The sequence below is a fragment of the Eptesicus fuscus genome, chromosome 6 (assembly GCF_027574615.1).
Source record: "Eptesicus fuscus isolate TK198812 chromosome 6, DD_ASM_mEF_20220401, whole genome shotgun sequence".
NCBI classification, from domain to species: domain Eukaryota; kingdom Metazoa; phylum Chordata; class Mammalia; order Chiroptera; family Vespertilionidae; genus Eptesicus; species Eptesicus fuscus.
The window spans coordinates 41,926,402-41,951,375 of NC_072478.1; the positions used below are offsets into that span (position 1 = coordinate 41,926,402).

General features: G+C 38.4%; 1 protein-coding gene across 1 annotated transcript; it reads left to right on the plus strand.

The window, feature by feature from the left end:
- Positions 1–840: 840 nt before the first annotated feature.
- Positions 841–24,941, plus strand: TDO2 (tryptophan 2,3-dioxygenase). The gene is made up of 12 exons (XM_008144573.3): positions 841–916; positions 1,135–1,240; positions 2,445–2,535; positions 8,195–8,265; positions 9,568–9,695; positions 13,277–13,463; positions 14,905–15,012; positions 19,326–19,437; positions 20,337–20,394; positions 21,912–21,991; positions 22,630–22,720; positions 24,375–24,941. The coding sequence occupies exons 1-12, from the start codon at positions 882–884 to the stop codon at positions 24,526–24,528; spliced, it is 1,221 nt and encodes a 406-aa protein (XP_008142795.2). The 5' UTR covers positions 841–881; the 3' UTR covers positions 24,529–24,941.
- The last annotated feature ends 33 nt before the right edge of the window (positions 24,942–24,974 follow it).

Here is a 24,974-nt window from a genome sequence, read left to right on the forward strand (position 1 = left end):
CAAATAATGAGAAATGCTGTCTTTAGCTTCTTAGCAGTGGTGTACTAAGGGCAGGGTGATGGAGTTTTCTGTCCTGGCTGAATAGTCCTCAAAAGAACTTAACCAATACGTAATATTGTCCATGAAGAATATTTAGTCACTGATACTGTTTTAAATTGTGGACATGTTATTGTTTTTATCTAGAGACAAAGCTTCCCAATTTGGATGACTCCAAATGGCCTGTAATTGGGATGCCATAGTTGAAGAATAAATCCATCATGTCTATTTAAGTTCCAATACAATAGAGCATCCCACAACTACTGCTAATTATGAGATTTAGGCCAGAAGAACTGTGAAGATGAGATGGAATTGGGGTTGGAGCACGTACCCTGCCTCTGTTCTATAATGATTTTCTTTCCCCAGAGATATCCCAGTTTAGTTTTTGCCTTAGGACTTATAAGAATATTCATACCTATGACTGAGAGAGTAAATATTTGTTTTATTTACAAGCTCATCATCTTACATGTCTTAACACTATGCCAAATGTGTCCTGGGAGTAGAATAGTTAAAAATATATTTTTTTCTTAACTTGGCCTCTATTGGTTTATTTAGTGTTTGTTATTTGTGACACAAAAACAGAACTGGTCAAGTGAAATGATTCAATTTGGCAGAATAGTCATTATTCTAGTCAACAAACTGTCCCCAGCATAAGTGCATTCTGAAGTTTACAGAGGTTCAACTTCTGAACCAATGGAAATGAGAGCCTAGTAAGAGTAAACAGAGAAAGCTGATTGGCAGGATCAGGGTGACCAGGATAAATAAAAGGCAGCAGTAGAACATCTGGGAAGGTCAATGATATCTTCCATTTGGAGCCAAACCTTTTCAGACAGTGTGTTTTCACCATGAGTGGCTGCCCATTCTTAAGAAATGACTTTGTGTAAGTATTTATCTCTATTCTAAATATGGTTAGGCTCTTAAAAATGCTAAGTATGAAGACTTTAGTTTCTGAATTTCAAGAGCATTGAAAACTGTCACCTTTATTCCCTTGTTAATACTCTTGAAAAAAATAGCAGTAAGAGAATGTTAATGACTCATATTATTAGTTACTGTGCTTACTCAAGATCTATTTTCTTACATCACATATTTAATCTGCAGATATGATTTAAGAAAACTATCTTTAGAAGGCAATGAAGAAGACAACTCACAAATTGGTGTAAATAAAGCCAGCAAAGGAGGACTTATCTATGGGAATTATCTGCATGTAAGTGACTGAGTATCATAGTGTTTAGCTTCTATTGTTGGGCATATATTTTGTCTAGTTTTTTTTTCTCACTCATCAAATAGTTTTCTGGACCTAATGATATCCATTTCCATATAAATCTATGCTTTCTCAACTTTGTTAGAATAATTCAAGAGACTCATACGAAAATTCAGCAGAGAACCCAGAATCTGGGCTCAAGAGTGTAAATGATCAGATTAGTGTAGGTAATTGGCAGGCATTGTACAACTTGTATAGATATGACAACTTCACTAAATCCTAGACTAGGTAATTACAACTGTTCCAGAAAAAATTCTCTTTTAAATCCCTTTTTAAAAAACAGAAATGTTAAAGGCCCATGCTTTCTTGAAATCATTAATAAATAAAAGAAGGATGATACAAAGGAGATACTGGAGATTATTCTGGGGTATGTTTCAGCCTGTTTGCCTTCTATATCGTTTAAGAAGTGAAATAGTTGGAGCTCTGGATGCCTTCATCTATGGGTTTCTAAAGATAAGCTGATCAAGAATGGTAAAAATCTTCTTCAAAAAGGCTCTTTAGGGGAATAGAATAGTGGAAGACACACAGTCAGCTAAGCAACTTGACAAGCTTTTATCATACTCATTTTAAGAGATACAAGAACAATGACTTCTCAATAGTGTGATGGCATTTGTTATCATGGAATCCTACCAAATATAATATTCTTCAGAAAAAGTAAAAACCATAAATTCAACTTACTGTTTATTTATAATAAGACTCATTTATTTTTTAAAAGTAAATAGAATGGATCCTGAGAATTTGAGAATTTGGTGTTTTTTTTTTTCAGTATTGTATTCTACTTTGTATTAAAGTTGATAAAAAAAAACAAGTTTTACAATTTCAAAATCAGACACCTTTTTTAGTTTTATGAGATATAACTGTTACATAATATTGTGCAAGATGAAGATGCACAACCTGTTGATTTGATACCTTTATATATTTCTATATGATTACTGGTATAACATTTAGCTAACATGCCTATTATGTCATATCATTGCCATTTTTTGGTGAGAACATTTAAGATCTACTCTTTTAGTACGTTTTATATATATAATACAGTGTTATTAATATAATCACGTGTTATACATTAGATTTCCATAACTCATTTATCTTATAGCTGGAAGTTTGTATAAAATCAGGTGTTTATTTATTTATTTTTTGTTTAAAGTTAGAAAAAATTTTGAATGCACAGGAGCTTCAAAGTGAACTAAAGGGAAATAAAATCCATGATGAACACCTTTTCATCATAACTCATCAAGGTAAGTTGCACAAACGTTTGGACAATAACTATTCCGTAAGCATTCCCCATCAATAATGAGGAGAACTACAATTCTTTTAACTGTCAAATGGTGAAAGATCAAGGAATCATGTTTGTTAGAAATTCTCAACAATATTTTACTGTCAGATCAGTTCTCATAGGACCTCCTGCGATTAGTAAGTCTTCTTTAATGTTACTTCCCTACTAGTTGAATCAGGTTGAACTTTGAGCTTTCCCCTATGTCCAAGGAGACTTTTATCTTGGAATTGACAAAGAATTTTTAAGTAAGATGTTACTATTTTTTCAACTTGGAAGTTAAAAAAATTACTTTCAAGAAATAGAACACTCAAATTTATTGTGACTTTATATACTCCCATATAAATCTGGTACTTAATAAAAATCTAAATCTTGTTGAAAATGTGTGTTTATCCTTTTCAGACTTAAAACCTCTGGGCAGTGTTTTCTTTCCTTTTTTTTTAATGTTTCAGTGATACTGTTCCTTGATTAAATATATTTTGTCTTTTTCTGCTTTTGAAATGAGCCCCCAATTACAAAATGTCAAACTGCATTGACCCAGTACAGAGATGCTCACAGTAAGGACAGATAGCAGCAGCAGGTGGCAAGAGGTGGGAAGTGATTGAAGCTGTGGCTACAAACCTTCACAGGAAGCTAAAACTATCCAACAGGTTGTGCCCTAATGTTAGCACAGGTTAAACTAGCCACTACCTCGGTGGGTAGCCTCAGTATATTTGGGTTCAGATTTTACACTTCCTTCCATTTAAGAGTCCTTGATTTGAACTGATGGCCTGATGGCACTGGAGCAGTCTATTCGTTTTTCAAAATGCTGTCGTAGACCTGATAGATGTATTGAGAGACGTCAGCATCTCTTCACTTCAGTGACTGCATCTGTTGGGCATATCCTGGCTGATACTTAGCTTAGCCAAGATCCACATGCCATTAGTGAGCATCAGAGATTGATACAGCGTGTCCTGTCTGCCCTTCCACAATTCTCTAGAATAGCTGTTTTACAACTTGCTGGCAACAGTGTCCGCATTTAACTGGCATTCCTTAATCTGAAACTGAAGTTCATTTTCATTGGGAATATCCTTTCATGTTGCAAGAAAGGCCTGACGCTCTCTTTTGCCATCTTCTACAGAAAGCACGTTGAGTGGGATGAGGCAGCTGAAGTAGGACACATCAATATTGTTTTGCACAGCCACCTGCAGGTCACTCAGAGGCTCCGTCTTCATGGCTGGGCCCATGACTGAGAGGCAGGGAGACATCGTTGCTCTGGTCTGGCATCAGTGGTGTCTGGATGGCCAGAGGAGAGCTGGGGACAACACCAAAGCTGTCCTTGTTCAACTAGATTGCAGTCTCATGTGCTGTAGAGCTCTGCTGAAGCTCATTTCCCAATAGAAGTGTCCTTGGTGATGAGCACATGTTTCAGAAGTCTCCAAGCCTTTAGCCTCTCCTGCAGGCAGCCAACCCACCTTAGGAGCCACCAGGTGCCATGCCAATCCCTGTAGAGAGTTCAAATACAGTAAAACCTCGATATAACAGACTAATTCCGGCAAGGGGCAGTCCGTTAAAGCTGAAGGTCTGTTTTATAATGAAGTAGGTTTTCTGAATGTTAAAAATTTGACAAATTAGTTAGCTTACCTGTTTTTACTTATGTAGACATGTTTGTGGAATTAAAACTAATTATATATGAAAAGTTTAATTTCGAAGAAAAGTTTTCGCTATGTGTTACTGTAATTTGAAATGTATGCTGAATAGATCTAGTAAATGCGTGCATTCACCAGTCACTGCGAGTAAACAAATGCACAGGACTGGGGAGCGGCTTAGCACATGTTGGGAACATCTGCTGCAGATGTTAAAACTGCTGCAGAAAATCACACCAGGGGATAACATAACCAATTATCATGCCTGATGGGGTGTGATCACGTGTTAATCATTCAGTGAACTTTATTTATAAGCGGTGACTCTTGGATTTCAATATGTAGACTTTAGTTGTAGATATGCAATGTTTATTTATGTTGGCAAAATTACTACAGGTTTTTTTCCCAACATATGGCCTATTCACTAAAATTTGTTAAAAATAACAATGGATTACTAACAAAAAAACCCAACAACCTGTTAATTTAATTATAAGCAAATCTTGGTTAAAAGCATTTAAAAATTAACAGAGTATTAATTTTCGCATATGACATACAGACTGGAAATTTTGTCTGTTAAATCTGAAGTCCAGTCTGTTAAATTGAGGTCTGCAAAATTGAGGGTTTACTGTGGATCATTGAGATCACTGCTAACCATAGCAGGAGTAGGTGAAGGAGCAAAGGTTGCAGGCACTGATGATGGAATAAAGGATTGTCTCACTAGACTCTCTAGTCCTCCTCCCAAGAGACCCACTGCTCCCACCTGCATGGAGAATATCTGTGGCACATTGACTGGGGGATAGAGGTCAAGGTTTATAAGGTGCCCCAGAAGGTCACCTTGAGAGGGAATAACTGGAGGCTGGTCGAGGTTAGTGGCAGTGGTGGTACAACATGAGCAGTAGTTTTTCACGTAGGAGTCCATGACTTTGAGAGTTTAAAAAGTCTATGAACTCTGAAATTGTGTGCAAAACTTTGTGAATGTGTCTTAAAGAGGTCTGTGACCCCAATATATTAAGATTTACTCTAAAATTGTTGGTGTCCTAATACTATCCTCTGATTGTCCAGGACCCAATGACTCAAGCTAGTCATTGGTCCATTTCTAGATATGATTTCTTGGCTTACCAATTCTTTGTGTTTTTTCCTCAAATGGTAGTTTGCTTCATTGACTGGCTAAAAGGATTCACTCCTTTGAGTAAAAATTAAAAACAGAAAATAATTTACTTAATTTGTATTGGTGGTGTATACAAAGACAAGATCAATAGGGGGGAAATCATGGCCAGGTAGCAAAAATTTGGAATCAGAAAATTGTTTAGAATCCCATCTCTACCGTTATAAATTGGGAAAGCTTGGTCAGGTTCCTCAACCAGTAACTCTTTCCATTTCCCCATGTGTAAAATGGAGAAAATTGTTGTATTTTATCATTCATAGAGTTCTTGTGAAGATGAAATGAGGTAATGCGCATTAAGCACTTAGCCCAAGGTATAGCACATAATACGCATACAGCAAATGGTAGCTATCATTATTTGATAGGGAGACTTTCCCTTCCTTCTTCAGTTACAAAACATAATCAGTGAGTCATGGGGCAAGCCACAAAAAGCTAAACCTAAAAAAAAATCGCTACGTAAACTGATCAAGGAAATATCTGCTTTGCTCTTTGTCCAACTATGAAAATTAAATTCCAAAAGTATCCTGAAATGTAATTTAAAATATAATTTGATTCCCCTAATTAGTGCAGAAACATAGCCTGCAACCAAACGGTAGCACCAAGTAGAATGCACTAGAGATCTCTAAGATTATTGGTTTTCTCTGCTCAGCTAATAACTCCATTGGCTATTTAATTCATTTATTCATAAAATAATCACCTGGGTTTATCCTATACCAACACTGTGCTAGATACTGAGGGAAAGAGATGAATAAGACAAAGTTTTAGATTTAAACTACTCACAAGCTTGTCATCCCCCAAATTTTCTAAGCCCCTGGAACACAATGTTTTGTCATATTCATCAGATTAGTAAATATTGATGTTTCAGTTTATAGATGAAGTTGAGTGTCAGTTCTGCTTCTCTGTATACCTCTATCTTCCAAGGGGACTGTAGAATTAGATTATGTGCTATATCCTAAAAAGACTTAAATAGCATATTTGTTGAGAGAAATCAGTATAATAATAACAACTACAAAGCATATAGATAATATGCATAGCATATTAAAATAGTCAATAAATGGCACTATTATACATTTATCACTAATATTTGGTTATAGCATAAATTAGGGCTATATTGGTATTTCTTGATTTTTAAATTACATTTTTATTTCTTTCAATGTGTTAAACATGTCTTTTATATAATTAGCAGAGGCCCAGTGCATGAATTCATGCACAGATGGGGTCCCTTGACTGGCCAGCTAACAGGGCTGTGGGAGGTTGGCCAGGGGAAGGGACCACAGGAGGTTGGCTGGCTGTGGGAGGTTGGCTGTGGGAGTGCATTGACCACCAGGGGACAGCTCCTGCATTGAATATCTGACCCCTGGTGGTCAGTGCATGTCATAGCAACTGATCGACCTGGCGTTTGGTCATTTGGTCTATTAGGCTTTTATATATATATATATATATATATATATATATATATACACACACACACACACACACACACACACACACACACACACACACACACACACTGGGGGCCCGGTGCACGAAATTCATGCACTGGGGGTGGGGAGTCCCTCAGCCCAACCTGCCTCCTCTCCCTTACTGGAAGCCCTCAGAGGATGTCCTACTTAGGCCCACAGGGAGCGGGCCTAAGCTGCAATCTGGCCTCCCTTTGTGGGAGGCAACTGGGCTGATCAGGGGAAGGCACCAGCCCCATCACCCCGCTGCTGCAGCCACTGCTAATCACCACAGTCACCAAGGTTTTTTCATCAACATGGACTCCAGTCCCTTCACCAAGAAAAAAGGACAACTTTCTTTAGGCATTTTCAAGATGTGTCTTTCATAGGATAGGCATTTCTTTCTTCCTTTCTTTTTTTTTAATCCTCACCTGAGGATATGTTTCCATCGACTTTTAGAGAATGTGGAAGAGAAAGGGAAAGACAGAGAGAAACATCAAAGTGAGAGGAACACTTTGATTGGTTGCCTCCTGCATGAGCCCTGATCTGGAGCCCAGCCAGGGAGGAGCCTGCAACCTAGGTACATGCCTTTGATCAGAATCAAACCCAGACCCTGCTAACTGCAGGGCAAGGCATTATCCACTGAGTCAAACCTGCTAGGGCAGGATATGATATTTCTTTAGCCTTCCAGCAGCGCACCTTCGTTTTTTTCTCCAGAAGTGTGGTGGAAAAACCCTAGATCACCTTTTTGGATTCTTATTACCCAAGTTACTAAGGATATTACCAGTGGCATACAGGAAGCTTAGCCAATGTGCAGTCAGAAATGGTGTTTCCTGTATAGTTCACACCAATCGTGGGCTGGGCCCTCCCCAGGCCTAAAGCCTCTGGCCGAAGCTTTAGGCCTGGGCAGGGGCCCTCCAGCTACCTCTGATAGCCGACTCCGCCCCTGCCCAGGCCTGCCCAGGCCGAAAGCCTCTTGGGCAGGAGCAGACCCCAGCTCCCTGTGATCAGGAATGGACCCCCAGCTCCCTGCGATCGATCGCGAGGGGTCCGCTCCTGCCCAGGCAGAAAGCAGACCCCCAGCTCCCTGCAATCGATCACAGGAGCGGACCGCCAGCTCCCTGCGATCAATCGCAGGGGGTCCGCTTCTGCCCAGGCCTTACCTCACAGTGACCTGGGTGCCAGGATGTTCCTCAGACATAGGCGCTGGGCGCCTATGTATGTAAATTAACCGCCATCTTTTTTTGGGTTAATTTGCATAGTCACTCTGATTGGCTATGGGCGTAGCAAAGGTACGGTCAATTTACATGTTTGTCTATTATTAGGTAAGATAGATGGTCAAAGAGACTCCCAAAACTTTCCAACTGACAATGTGTTTTTTTTTTTTTTTTTTCATTGCAGCTTATGAACTCTGGTTTAAGCAAATCCTCTGGGAATTAGATTCTGTTTGTGAGATCTTTCAGAATGGCCATGTAAGTTGTTATATCACAATATTGGTTCCAGGCTATTTTTGGAGAATGTAAAAAATATACCTAATGAGAAAAAATTTAACAACAAATGGTGGTTATTACTTCATGAAAAAAAAATTTTCCCTCCACTGGACAAGAGCTTAGTCACATTTTCCCAATGCCATTGCTACCCCAGAGCTTCACATTTCATTCAAGTTCCTTTCGAATTTCAGTTTCAAGCCCCTTATTTAGAACTCACTTATTGTTAATTTTTTTTTTTTTTTTTTGCTGTTAAGAATAGTTGTTTTAGCTGATGGTAGATTGCCAGAATAGCTGGCAATGAATAAGTACCTGAGTTGTATTTCTAATGAATATTTGCTGTGGGAAGATAGGAACAATAATGAAGAAAGTAAAAAGGAAGAGGTTTAAAAAATAGTAGCAGGAGAAAGAAACAAAGAAAAAAGTCGAGGAAGTGGGGAGCATAAGGCAGAAAAGGACAAGAGGGACTGGGGTGCTAACAGTGGAACCTCCGGTAATGGCAGAGTCTGAACTGCATTCTCCTGCCTCCTGCCCTGCTTTCTGCTCCCAGACACAGGGTACAGCCTTACATGCCTCCCAGACACAGGGTACAGCCTTCGGTACTCAGGAGGGGCTGGGGAAAAGAGAACAGTCATACACAGGCAATCCTCTTCTATATGTGCTTGCAATTTCCTTTTATGTCATTGGCAACTTTGTCCCTCAGTAAAGAGCAGATTTATTCTGGTGTTGCTTCACCCTTACCCAGAAGTTCCCATGCTACTGTGACCTTTATTCCTTGAAGCAAACATAGAGAGAAACTTGCTTTAAAATGAGTGTTGCTTTCCAGAATTTACTTCTAACTTGCCTCCATGTAATTTTCTATTTTTTAAAATTGATTTCAGAGAGGAAGGGAGAGGGAGAGAAAGAAACATCAATGATGAGAGAGAATCATTGATCGGCTACCTCCCTCACACCACACACTGGGGTTCCAACCCGCAACCTAGGCATGTGCCCTGACCTGGGAATCCAACTGAGACCTCCTGGTTCATAGGTGGATGCTCAACCACTGAGCCATGCTGGCTGGGCTGTGATTTTCTATTTTTAAAGAAAGATATATGATTCTGATTTTGTAGACATTCCTTACAAGCAATTCAGTTATCATTAGCTCAATATCCACAGAATTACACTTCTGATGTTTCTTTCTGAAATAAAGATAAAGTTCATAGGAATGTACTATTGTTTCTAGTCTATTTTGTAACTTCTAAAAATCAGAATTGATTTCTTAGTATCTCATTTCTTAACCATCAGGTCAGGGATGAAAGGAATATGCTTAAGATTGTTACCCGAATGCATCGAGTGGTGGTGATCCTTAAACTACTGGTAGAGCAGTTTTCTGTCCTGGAAACAATGACAGCCTTGGATTTCAAGGACTTCAGGTATGCACCTGTGGCTTTGTGATAGCTCAGTGGGGTTCACCTCCTCACTTTGGTGGGGTAAAGGAGGGCACGTGTGGTGTGTGACATGAGGAGCCTGTCTTACACTGTCACTATCAGCACTTGGGAGTCTTAATCATAAAGAATTTGAGAAGTTATTAAAAACTTTTCATCACTTGTTTTTACATACAAACATAATATGATGAATTTCAACTCATCGCAGTGCCCTGTTTTTATCCCAAAATAATTTTAGACTACTTATCAAAATGGCTAAAATGGCTAATATAATACATATAACAAATTTTGTAAAAACTAAAAGCTAAAAATAAAAGAGAAACTGGGGTGATAGATAAAGAAGGATGTCAGAAAAAGCATCAGAATAAGTCATTGATTGAATTATCAATTTTAGTTCTACATTTCCAGGCAGCCAAAGCCATATATATATATATATATATATATATATATATATATATATATACTAGAGGCCTGGTGCACGAAATTTGTGCATGGGGTGGGTGTCCCTCAGCCCAGCCTGCACCCTCTCCAATCTGGGACCCCTTGAGGGGTGTCCGACTGCCTGTTTAGGCCCAATCCAGGTTGGATCGGGCCTAAACGGGCAGTTGGACATCCCTCTCACAATCCAGGACTGCTGGCTCCCAACTGCTTGCCTGCCTGCCTTCCTGATTGCCCCTAACAGCTTCTGCCTGCCAGCCTGATCACCCCCTAACCACTCCCCTGCCAGCCTGATTGATGCCTAACTGCTCCCCTGCCAGACTGTTTGTCCCTAACTGCCCTCCCCTGCAGGCCTGATCACCCCTAACTTCCCTCCCCTGCAGGCCTGGTCCCCCCCAGGTGCTCTCCCCTGCAGGCCTGGGTCCCCCCCAACTACCCTTCCCTGCAGGCCCGGTCACCCCCAACTTCCCTCCTCTGCCAGCCTGGTCATCTCTAACTGCCCTCCCCTGCAGGTTTGATTGCCCCCAACTGCCATCCCTTGCAGGCCTAGTCCCTCCCAACTGCCCTCCCCTGCTGGCCACCTTGTGGTGGCCATCTTGTGTCCACATGGGGACAGGATCTTTGACCACATGGGGGCAGCCATCTTGTGAGTTGGAGTGAAGGTCAATCTGCATATTACTCTTTTATTAGATAGGATAGAGCAGTGGTCGCAAACTGCGGCTCACGAGCTACATGCGGTTCTTTGGCCCCTTGAGTTTGTGGCTTGCGAGCTGAGGTTTGCCTACCACTGCTTTAGGACAATGATTTGGGTGATACCTTAGAGCAGTGGTTGGCAAACTGTGGCTAGCAAGCCAAAAACTCAAGGGGCCAAAGAGCCGCATGTGGCCTGCGAGCCGCAGTTTGCCGACCACCGGGATAGAGGCCTGGTGCATGGGTGGGAGCCAGCTGGTTTGCCCTGAAGGGTTCCTAGATCAGGGTGGGGGTTCCCTTGGGGTGTGGGGTGGCCTGGTCGAGGGGCCTGTGGTGGTTTGCAGGCCAGCCACGCCCCCTGGCGACCCAAGTGGAGGCCCTGATATCTGGGATTTATTTATCTTCTATAATTGAAACTTTGTAGCCTTGAGTGGAGGCTTGGGCCGGCCAGGGTGTGCAGGAAGCTTGGCTTCCTCCATCGCTGGGGAAACCCAAGCCTCTCTCCTGCTCTCTCTGTGGCTGCAGTCATCTTGGTTGGGTTAATTTGCATACTCGCTCTGATTGGCTGGTGGGCGTGGCTTTGTGGGTGTAATGGAGTGATGGTTAATTTGCATATTACTATTTTATTAGATAGGATACACATACACACACACATACACACACACACACACACACATACATACACACACATATATACATATGTATATGAATGTATGTATACACACACACACTAGAGGCCCGGTGCACAAAATTCATGCACGGGGGGAGGGGTGTCCCTCAGCCCATCCTGTACCCTCTCATCTGGGACCCCTTGAGGGATGTCCGACTACCCATTTAAATGGGCATCCCTCTCACAATCCAGGACTGCTGGCTCCCAACTGTTCACCTGCCTGCCAGCCTGATCATCCCCTAACCACTCCCCTGCCAGCCTGATTGACACCTAACTGCTCCCCTGCGGGCCCGATTGCCCCTAACTGCCCTCCGTTGCTGGGTTGGTTGCCCCTAACTGTCCTACCCTGCAGGCCTGGTCATCCTCAACTGCCCTTCCCTGCTGGCCCGGTCACTCCTAACTGCCCTCCCTTGCCAGCCTGGTTGCCCCTAACTGCCCTCCCCTGCAGGCCTGGTCCCTCCCAACTGCTCCCCCATGTTGGCCTGATTGCCCACAACTGCCCTTCCCTGCCGGCCAACTTGTGGTGGCCATCTTGTGTCCACATGGGAGCGGCCATCTTTGACCACATGGGGGCGGCCATATTGTGTGTTGGAGTGATGGTCAATTTGCATATTTCCTCTTTATTATATAGGGTGTGTATGTGTGTATATGTACACACATACATGTATATGTGTATGTATGAATACATGCATATATGTATACATGTATATATGTATGTATATATGACATATATACATATATACTCAGAAAAAAGCTTTTATCATACCAAATTTAAAAATAGATTTTCCTAGAACATTAGGTGCATTTGATAATTTAATATATAGACCAACATGTTTGACATTCAAAGAAATGTAGCAAAATTCCTTTGTGGTGGATTAAAAAAATTGAAGTCTTAGTACCAATTAGATGAAAGACACTTACAAAAATGTAAGATGTTGTATAGCTGTGTAGTGTAGGAGTAATAACATTTTGATTGCCTGTTTTTTGTCTTAGGCAACATCCCCTGTATTATACTTACAGTATGTCATTGGTGCTCATAATAATAGTAGGTAGTGACATCAATGATGGAATGTAAGTTTTAGACAATGGAATACTACTCAGCTAGAAATAAAAGGAAATCTTACCCATTGTGACATTATGGATGGACCTGGAGAGCATTATCCTAAGTGAATTAAGCCAGTCAGAGAAAGACAAATACCATATGATTTCACTCATATGTGGAATCTAATGAACAAAATAAACTAACAAACAAAGTAGAAACAGATTCATAGATACAGAGAATAGACTGACAGCTGTCAGAGGGGAGCAAATAGGGGGCTAGGTGAAAAAGTTAAATGGATTAAGAAAAATAAAAGCCTCATAGACACACACACAGTATAAGTTTAGGAGGGATTGAATAATATTTATAAATTATGAAGAGTCTTTTAGCACAATTGAAAAAAGTATATTGTTCAATGCCCACCTGTTTTTATTTTAAGAAGACATTTAGTATGCACACATACACATATATGTGTATATGTATTTCTGCATGTCTATATACATATGACACTTTACAAACTATACAGACATTTCAACTTTAAATTGGTTGACAGATATCAACAATGGTGTTTAGGTAGCTCATTTTCCTTATTTCAGTGATGCCCAAACCACAGGTCCAATTCTAGGCAGCTATGTGTTCGTGTTCTTGATGATATCTAGGAGAGTAAAACTGTGATTTACAATGTCAACACATTGCTCTCTTTTTCTTCTCTTCCCTCATTTATTCTCAAAGAGAGTACTTATCTCCAGCATCAGGCTTCCAGAGTTTACAGTTCCGACTATTAGAAAACAAGTTGGGTGTTTTTCAGAGTTTAAGAGTCCCTTACAACAGGAGACATTATCGTGATAACTTCAAAGGAGAAGAAAATGAACTGCTACTGAAGTCGGAGCAGGATAAAACACTTTTGCAACTAGTGGAGGTACGTGCTCAAGAACTCTTTCTAAGGTCTACATGCCTCTTTTTAATTTAGCTTCTGCTAGATAAGAATTGTACAACTAATATCAAAGTTTGGTCACATTAATTATAAATAAAAACATAAATAATTTATAAAATGCTTAAGTTGATAAATTCAACTAATTAAAGTATTTAAATATTAAGAACTCTCTTCAGAATTTTAAAAACATTTATATAACCAATTATATGTTAATATTCAATAACCTCCTCATCTTATTAAAGCAATTCTTTTAAACATCCCTACTAAGCAAATTTAATTTGAGGATTTTTAAAGTAAGTGTGCTTAATTATTTAATAAGCTTTATTTCTTCAAAATAATTTGTAATTGAAAAGTCCCACAAGTTGTGTATTTTTTGTCAAATCATATTACTAAGAGTATATGCTCTTTAAAATTTTTCTTTTTATGTTTTACTTCCCCAAGGGTCTATAATGGTCTTGAGAAATTACTAATTTGTTTCTTCATAAATAAATTATTAAATAAGTATTGTATTGTCTTGATTTACTTTATAGAGGCTTTTCATTTGCAGATTAAACTTTTCTTTTGGTGAATTATATTCTGCACACTAATTCCCTATGTATATGTATATATAACAGCTTATAAAGATAGGGATAGAAAGAATCAGAAAGCTAATTTCAAACCCAAATGAAAACCCACAGGGATGTATTAATTAGGTGTTATTTCTGATTAAAAAGTCTTGTGGAATATTAAAATAATTGAGTAGTTAGTGTATTTCAAAGTTGCTAATTATACCATGCTCCTGCATTTAGAAAAGATCATATATTAAACATGTTTTAATTCCTTCAGACCTTAAGACATAAAGTACTTTGAGAATAAACCAGAGACTGCATTAAAATAACATTTACATATGTTCATAGATTTATAGAATAAAATTGGAATTTTTATAATATATTTCTTTTAAAAAATATATATATATATATGTACATATATATTATTGATTTCAGAGAGGAATGGAAGGGAAAGAGAGATAGAAACATCAATGATGAGAGAGGATCATTGATTGGTTACTTCCTTCATGCCCCCTACTGGGAATGGAGCCTACAACCCTGACCTGTGACCTGACTGGGAATTGAACCATGACCTCCAGATTCATAGGTTGATGCTCAACCACTGAGCGACTCCAGCCAGTCATAGTTCTTAATAAATAAAGATTAAACAGCTGTAATATGATTTCATTAAAAAGTAAGAGATGGAATAGAATTGATTTCTATTTTTAAATGAAGAAATTGAAGGGAAAGAAAATATTTACACATGAAAAGTACCTTATTATATATGTTTCTCAAAACCATGAAAATATTCTGTTTCAAGTTCATAAATGTCAGTTATAATGTATCTCACATATTTAAAATTTTACAATATATTAACTTAAAAATAATGTTTACTTAAGGCATGGCTGGAAAGAACACCAGGTTTAGAGCGACATGGATTTAACTTCTGGGAAAAGTTGGAAAAAAATATTGTTAAAGGCCTGGAAGAAGAATTCAGTATGATTCAGGTATTTATGATGCCTTAAGTAAATATAAGTTTACTACAGAAAGAAGTATTGAAAATTTTATTTTAATAATTCTCCACTTATCTCTTAAACTTACATTTTTTTCTTATGTTATTTCTTTTCACAAAAGCATATACTTAGAATCTATTATATGATTGATTTAATTTTATTTATATACAATAAAAATTAAATTAAGAATTTCATTGTAAGCAAGAGTTTCTTTGATAAATAGGTGAGGTTAATATACCTTTTTATTTCTATTGAACATTTCAAGATTATGACTAATTCTAGACAGAAGTAGGTTCACAAAGGCTCAGTTTTTCCTATTGGTTCTCAGACAATGTCAAGTTTTGAGAAAATATTGTTGATTTCTTGATTCCTCATTTCCTTCAAATTACAGGCCTTTCTTCCTTTTTCATGACTAAATTTCTTGAAGGAGTTGTTTTAATTCTATGTCTTGAGAGGCTTTATCAGTAGTGCTTAATGTCTTGAAGTCACACTGCATGTGCTCAAGTTCCACCTGTACTTCTTAATTGTGTGACATTGAATGTATTTGACTTCTCTTTGTTTCACTTCCATCATTGATACAATCCTATTTTATAATAGACAAATATGCAAATTGACCATACCTCCGACACGCCCACAAGCCACGCCCACAAGCCACACCCACTATCCAATCAGAGCGAGTATGCAAATTAACCCAAACCAAGATGGCTACAGCCACAGAGAGCAAGGTTTCCTAGGTAACAGAGGAAGCCAAGCTTTCCGCCTGCCCTTGCAGGCCTAAGCCTCCACTCAAGCTACAAAGTTTCAATTATAGAAGGTAAACAAATTCAAACAAATGGTGGCAGAATGGAGCTTGAGAGAGCAGGCCAGGGTTGCCGCCGGCAACAGGGGAAGCAAAGCTTTCCACACACCCTGGCCGGGCCCACCCGCTTAAGGCAACAAAGTTTCAATTATAATCCCAACACAAATGGCTGCAGGCCTCGGAGGGAGCCCCAGGTTTGGCTCTGCTCCAGGCTACAAAGTTTCAATTGTAGAAGGAAAATAAATTCCAGATACCAGGGCCTCTGCTTGCGTTGCCAGGGTGCATGACCTGCCTGAAAACCACCACAGGCCCCTCGCTCAGGCCGCCCCACGCCCCAAGGGAACCCCACCCTGATCAGGGACACCCTTCAGGGCAAACCAGCTGGCCCCCATCCCTGTACCAGGCCTCTGTCCTATCTAATAAAAGAGTACTATGCAGATTGATCATCACTGCAACACACAATATAGCTGCCCCCATGTGGTCAAAGATCCTGCCCCCATGTAGACACAAGATGGCCACCACAAGATGGCCAGCAGGAGAAAGCAGTTGGGAGACACCCGGCCTGCAAGGGAGGGCAGTTGAGAAGGACCAGGCCTGCAAGGGAGGACAGTTGGAGGTGATCAACCCTGCAGGAGAGGGCAGTTAGGGGTGACCAGGCCGGCAGAGGAGGGGAGTTGGGGGCAAACAGGCTGGCAGCAGAGTGGTTAGGGGGTGATCAGGCTGGCAGGCAGAAGCGTTTAGGGGCAATCAGGAAAGCAGGCAGGCAAGCAGTTGGGAGCCAGCAGTCCTAGATTGTGAGAGGGATGTCCGACTGCCCATTTAGGCCCAATCCAGTGGGATCGGGCCTAAACGGACAGTCGGACATCCCTTGAGGGGTCCCAGATTGGAGAGGGTACAGGCTGGGCTGAGGGACAACCCCCCTCCGTGCACAAATTTCATGCACTGGGCCTCTAGTAGAAAATAAGAGTATCTACCTCATGGGATTATTTATGAGCACTAAATTAGATTAATACTTGTAAAGTCTTTTTAGAACAGTAGTTAGTATAATTATTCCTTTATTTCTCATCCAATCTTCAACTCAATCCAGTCTGTCTTCTTGTCCCTTCATTCACAAATAACCTCCATGTACATAAATCCAATGGCCATTTTTTTATCTTCATTTATCTTGAGCTAATAGTAACGTTCAATACTAATGGCTATTTAACTCTTTTTTTTTTTTTTTGAACATTCCCCCCACCCCTCTTAGATTTGGTACATATTTAGATGAATATTGTATCTTCATCTAAATGTCTAATTTCTCTGCCTCCATTACTGGCTCATTAGACAAATAAATGGTGGGATTTCCCAACTCATTGGTTTATAGCCTTTGTATCCTTTGTATATATTATTTCACTACATTAACTCATTTATACCCACTGCTTCAATAGCTATTTATGCACCAGTAATTCTCAAACAAATACCTCTAGTATAGATATCCTCTTAAATTTCAGATCATATACTTAACACCTTAATTTATATTTCCTACTGGTCCTCTCAAACATACACTGATTAAAAGAAAAAAATTCCCTTTCATCCACTCCTGTATCAACTTGGTCTTCTCCCAAGTTTTTCTCTTATAAACTAGTGTGTCAAGTCAGACTGGTATTATTGGTTCTTGGTAACTCCCTCTTCCTCAACTGACTTTATCAAGCTATCACCAAATGCTATTGACTTAACCTTCTAAATAGTTCTCAAGTATCTCTCTTTGATCTACCACCATCCATCAAGTGCAGACTGTCATTGTTTTCCACCTGGACTAAAGTCATATTCTCTCAACTATTTGACAAGGCTTACAATATGGCTCCATTCCAATTTATTGTCCACATTGCAGTTTGAGTAATCTTTTCAAAATGCAAATCTAGTCACATTTGACTTCTGCATAAAACACTTTGATGTTTTCCCATTGCTTTCAGCATAACAATAAAAATCCTTAATATAATCTTCAAGGCATTTTATGATCTCCTGTGGGCCAGTCATACTGAATTTCCTTTAGGCTGAATTTAGTTCTTTGAATTTATCACCAGTCTTTTTATGTTATTCTCTGGGTTTGGAATATTCTTCCCCAGGTAACTCCTTTTCATTCTTCATTAAAATAAGGTCTTGTCTCAAGGTCTTCAGGAAAGCCTTTTCTGACTCCCTTACTACTATGTTATCATGGCACTATACTGCTTCTGCATAACACTATGGTATGGGACACTCCTGAGTGTTCAACATTTAATGTTCAGGTGATTATTTGTTCTACGTCTTATTCCCACTACATAATATATTGAATAAGATCATGGGACTCAATTTTTGCTCACTATTTTATTTATCACCTGTGCAAGACATTTGCTTAAAAAAGGAATATTTACTTGGCAATAGTAAACATACAACTTTTTAACAGTTTGGTTCTTCTGAGAACTTGAAGATAATTGTGTTAACTAATTTTTTTTCAACTTAATTAATTAGCTTATAAGTAGAGTATGTGCTGTAGGCAGAAAAATAAGAATTTTCTTAAACAAATCAATTGATATGAAATGAATAAAAAGAAAAGTATGAAATATATCTAAGAAATTACATTTACAGGTTAATAGTATTTCAGTAGCATTAATATTTTTCCTGACTAGGAATTCTTAATTTTCCTGAGTGGAATAACCTTACTGTGCTAAATAATTTTTGTCAAATATTTGGTCATATTGACCACTTGTATCCAGTTATACCCAACTAAGCCCAGGACTCATGATATTTATTAAGATAACTAGAGGCTTGATGCATGAAAATTCATGCACTGGAGGGGGGGTGCCTCAGCCCAACCTGCCCCCTCTCACAGTCTGAGAGCCCTCAGCGGTGGGAGGCGACCTGGCGATCAGGGGAAGGTGACGCCCCATCACACCTCTGCTGCTGCATTGCCAGCAGCACAAGCCTCAGCTGGCCCTGGTTACCTGAGCCTTGGGTGGCCCTGGGCGGCTGGGCAGCTGCCATCCGAGGTTTGCCTGCACCTTGGGCTGGACCTGGGCGGCTGGGGGGCTGAGGGGACTGGGGGACTCTGGAGGCAGGTGTGTGCAGCAGCTGGGCCCATTTTGGGGTGGGCCTAGCCTTGCCATGTGCCTGCCACCCCTGGGGGCTGAGGGGACTGGGCACCACCATGTTTGAGGGCATGGGAGTCAATTAGCATATTCCCTCCTTATTGGCTGTGGGTGCTGCCATCTTTGTGATGGCATGAGGGTTAATTAGCATATTCCCTCTTTATTAGATAAGATGTTTAAGATTGATAAATCACTTAAATTGAACTTGAAGAATAGAACCAGTGACTATGAGGAAGATTCCTTCTCATAAACCATAATTTTCAAGTTGTAATATTAGGTGAAATGGTAAATATTCCAAGTACACCTTTTCTGCACCTGGCCAGTCTACTTCTCAAAGGCAATGTTTTGTAAAATAAGAATCTATTCTCTGTTGTGGGAATATTAATGAAGTATTTTCTCCAAAGGCTAAAAACGAGTCAGAGGAAAAGGAGGAACAAATGGCTGAATTTCACAAACAAAAAGAGGTGTTACTCTTATTATTTGATGAGAAACGTCATGAGCACCTTCTTAGTAAAGGTAGGTAATTTTATTCTTAAGGATTGTTTCTTGGCACTGTACTATTGTGGCATCAAAAGATCAAATCCCACTTGGGGAAATAAAATGAAAATTGATATTCTACTCATAGAAACAAACATTGGTTAGTGTTATATAGGATAACATTATATTAACAGTTTTAAATGGTCATTTTGTCTCAAAAACATTGGTAGAAACTTTCATAATATGTCAAATATGAGGGATACCAAGGTACATGGATAATGGCTTCTCAAGTAGTTCAGAGCCTAATATATACTCCCAAAAATATATACATATTTTGAATAATTATAAAGTCAGTGTTATTAGAGCATACAGTTCATTTTCAAAATTTCAAAGAATCCACAGAAATGAGTAATTTTTTGTCAATGCCTGTTTTCAAATTGATGACCATTCTGGTCCAGGTACTGCTGATAACTCGAAGCAATGGAATCCCAAACATCAAGAATCATTTTGTTTGGTATTTGTGTGCCCTCAATTTGTCAACTGTTGCTGGTTTTGTACTGTAAACTTTATCTTTTATGTATCTCCATTTAAAAAAATCAAGTGAAACTTTAGGATAAATTTTTTTGTGTTCAAAGCTTAGTCTGGTTTCACCCATTAGTTCAAATAACTTAAACCTGAAAAGGTGTGAAAATTAAATGTTATCAGCTGTTAAAATTTTTTTTGGAACATCCTAGATATATTTCAGTCTCCTTTTAAAATCCAATATTAAAACAATGTTTTATATAATATTTTTCAAATTTCAAACTAAGGATAAAATTTTAAACTAAAACTTACATTGCTTTCTAAAAACATACAACAATTATGTAAGGTGATGGTGCCAAATTAATACGACTACCCTAAATAACCTATTAAATTAAAACTTGCTATGTATTTTGCAGGTGAAAGGCGACTCTCATACAGAGCGCTTCAGGGGGCCTTGATGATATATTTTTACAGGTAAAAGCAAATTAGAAGAGAAACACAAGTTAAAATTGAGGATTAGCTATAGATAATGTATCAAATATAAAGCTTATAAATTTCAATCATAGTTCTATTAAGTTAATTCGTTTTGATGGAAAGCTTAGAAAATAATTGTGAGGGTTTCATGAGGTTTTCTTTCCTTTTAAATAGTAAAAGTTTAACTTTATCTCTGTAGTTGGTTAAAAAAACACCACTCAAATTAATAAAATATTCTTTTTATAATTTTATAATGTTCCTAGAGGCCAGGGGTATGAAATTCGTGCACTTGAGGGGGGGTGTCCCTCATCCCAGCCTGGGCCCTCTTGCAGTCCAGGAGCCCTCGGGGGATGACCAACTTCCGACTTAGGCCCACTGCCCATGGGGAGCGGGCCTAAGCCAGCAGTTGGACATCCTTAGCGCTGCCACAGAGACAGGAGAGGCTCCTGCCACTGCTGCTGCACTCACCAACCGTGAGCTCAGCTTCTGGCTGAGCGGTGCTCCCCCTGTGGGAGCACACTGACCACCAGGGGGCAGCTCTCACATTGAGCGTCTGCCTTCTGGTGGTCAGTACGTGTCATAGCGACCAGTCGTCCCTCTGTTTGGTCAATTGCATATTAGCCTTTTATTACATAGGATATTAAATGTCCAAAAAGACCACAGTGCAATCTGCCTGAAAAATTTAATCATTAAAAGTGTTCCATCATTAAACAATGTAGTAGAATTATTCCTGATTTATAAAGAAAAAAAAATTGTAAAGTGGAATTACCTTGTAAACTGTTGTTCTGCTTATTCAAAAATTTCAAGTAAAATTAATTTCACTGTTTAATACATTTGAAGTGTTCTTTAAATGTCCACATACTCCTTTATATGTGTGAAGGCCTCATCTTCATGTTTCATGAATTAAATGAGTCAGAATAGATAGCAAAAATGCCTGTTTACTGGATATATTATTTACTTGTATTTATTTAAATTATAATCCTCTCCAATCTTTCTTCAGAATAACAACATAAATAAAATCTTTTGACTCTTTTTCTAAACTCTTACTAAATGTATGCCATTCAAGTTTATGCATATTAAGCAAAAAATATATTGAGTTAGTTGAAGGATTGGATGAAAAAAGAGAATATATACATTACATATTATATAAGTGTGTGTGTATGCAGTATTTATTTTGTTTTTTAATATCTTTGGAAAAAGTTTTTTACTGTATTAGCTGGGAAATCTGAGATAGGGTATCTACTGCCTTTTAATGAGATTCCATGTTAGGTGTGACTCTGGCTGTAAATTACATGGAATATTCTAGACTCTTTAAACAAATTGCTGTAAGTTGAGGGGTAGTATACCCATTTTTGAGATGAAGAAGCTAAGACTGATTGCGTAATCCAGAGATGATGCCACAATTCCTAAGAGCAAAGTTGATAGCTGTTTGCAGGGCCAACAGATGATAAAAGCCATGCACTTCCTAACACACTGGATTTGCTTGAATATATTCCTTTGTTTTATTTCTCTTTTAGGGAAGAACCTCGATTCCAGGTCCCTTTCCAGTTGCTGACTTCTCTTATGGAAATAGACACACTCATGACCAAATGGAGATGTAAGTGTTCCCCCTGCCCCCCAGCTCCAACCCTATAACTCTTCTCCCCTGATCTGGCTCCTTTACTCCTTTTCTCCTGTCTGCCCTTCCTCTTGCTCTCTCTTTTCTTCCATCTTTTGTGTGAGGTATTTTTTTGTTTTTGTTTTTTTTAAATCAGCTTGACAATTATTCTCCCCGAGGGTCTATTCATCCAATGCACAAGTGTCACATTACCTAGAGCCCACAGTAACTTTGGAGCCCATGAAGATACTTTATTTGATAATCAGAAGGAAAAAATAAACTTTAGGTCCAAGGAAAACTTTAACATATATAATAGTAATTTATTTATTTTTATGACAATACAATTTAAAAATATGAGAAACCTAGAGAGGCAAAATAACCAGAGCTCATTAAAATCGAACTATGGCCCCACTCTTTCCTATGTTGTTTATAGGCTAAATGTAAACACGGATGGAGTCAAATGGGGTGCTGAACCAAGTGGGGTGCCAGGCAACCTGCTGGTCTCAAGTGACTCTCATAGGTGAACCTTCCATATGGCTAAGTGATAAGGGATGAGCCTTTTTCTCAGAAGCAATAATCATTACCAACCCCTGGTTTTTAGAAAAATATCCATGGAGTTAATTTGTGTGTTTGCCTAGATAACCACGTGTGCCTGGTGCACAGAATGCTGGGCAGCAAAGCTGGCACTGGTGGGTCCTCAGGCTACCAGTACCTGCGTTCAACCGTAAGGTAAGATGGGGAATGCACCTTTTTATCTTGGTGGAAATCACCAGGTTTTTGTTTCTCCATGTATATGTGGCATTATCTAGGAAAAGTCATTTATACTTGCTCTTGTCTGCTGACAACACATTTGTAGTGAGGTTAAGGCATTCTTATTAGAACTTTTGGAGCTCATTGTACAAATTCTTAGTTCTGGAAGTTTATTATTTTCATCTTGTGATGAAGAGGAGCATGGTACCAATACCTGTGAGGGCATGGAGGAATCAATACAGGTAGAAATTGTCAACGCATTCTGGCTGAAGTCTGTACTAGATTAAAATAGTTATCATTACGTCCACTAATGTACACTTGGTGAGATGAATGATACAGCTAAAAATACAGTTTCTTATTTCCTGATAGGACTATATATTATAGCATGAAAACTACTTCTATCTACTCCAGGGAGTGCCCTTTTAAAATTTTTACAAGAAAAAGGTCAACATTTACAGAGCACTTAAAACATGGTAGAGGTACTATTTCTAGGATATTTGTGTTCTTATTTTATTTAATATTCACAGCCTTATAGATAGAAGGATACATAGATATATGCAGCCGAAAACTGAGAAACTTACAAACCCTTTGAGAAAAAATAATCAGATCAAGAATATGTTAGATAGTTCCCTTTAGTCTCCAAAATTCCTTGTAGTACATTGTTTTCATTCCTAATTGTACCACCAGACTGGCTAAGTTATAAAATGCACAGGTTCAATTTTTCATCATTTTTATACTTCTACTTTCCCTGGGAAGAAACTCTAGGTTGAATGATTTAGAAAATTCATCAGTATAAATTTTCACAACCATTATATATTTTTCTCTTTCCCTGGAAATAAATTCTGTAAATATCTAAGATAAAATGATTGTACAAAATGAGCACATACACCAGTGGTGGGAATAATGAAACTAATTAACAGCATTTCTAGTGTGTCATTATCTCATCAAATCTTCACAAAGACCTGGCCAGAAGCAGGGATTGTAGTTTTTATTTTACAGAGTTAGCAACCAAGACACTGAGGTTTAGACAACTCGTCCAAGGTTGTAGGAGTTGGAAGTGACAGAACAGGATTTGAACCCAAATTTGACTTCAAAGGCAAATGCTCTTCCACTATAAAACTGCAACAGTTAAAATAATAAGTAAAATAAAAAAATAGTTGACTAAGAAATACAAAAGCAATGTTTAGTGTCAAAAATACTCTGTTGGACATTTACATATTATAAATCTAAGATGGCATTTCGATTTATAAATTCATTTATGTCAGTTACTTGGCAGCTACTTTGCAGGTGGGAAATATTTTCTAATGAATGACTAAAAACTCTGGATGCTTTATTATTTTGAATACTGTTTAAAAGTCCGACACGAGACAATAATAAGGCTAGGTTTTAATCTGAACCAGCTTGGTCGGATCAATAATATGGTTTTATAGGCATGAACTTTGGATAAAAATAAAAAATGGGGCAATCTTAATACTAATAGTACTTAATATAATATATATGACATATACAATATGTAATATAAAATACAATATTGAATACTAGATGGCAAAATATTGTTTGAGAAATAAAATTGATGAAAATTTTAAAATATTTCATTTCAATAAATCTAAAACATCTGTATATGTTTTTCCAGTGATAGGTACAAGGTATTTGTAGATTTATTTAATCTTTCAACGTTTCTGATTCCCCGACACTGGATACCGAAGATGAACCCAGTTATTCGTAAATTTCTTTACACGACTGAATATTGTGACAGCTCTTACTTCAGCAGTGAAGAATCAGATTAAAATTATCTGCAAAGTCTACGAAGAACGCTGATTTCTGTGGGGTTTTTCCTATGCATTTTCATGAATGCACAGACTTCTAAGATAATATATGTATATATGTAGTAAAGCACTGTGGTGCTCTGATTCAACCCCGGAAAGAATTTTATTTCATTTATTATGGTAAGACTAAGCATTTACGTGATGATACAAGACACTAAGAAATGAATTCAGTTACACTGTTACATTGTACATATGGTCTTTTCCTATTAAAAATGTATTGTCCCCTGATACTTACCTTAATGTAACCATTTAACCTAATCATTATCTCATCGTTCCATATTTTATAAGCTTGTAAACTTCAGCTATTTAATGGAATAAAATGTCATTGTGTACCAACTTATTCGATCAAAAATTTTGAGTAATAAAAATTATCCTTTCTGTAATATATTATTTTGAAAGCATGGCTT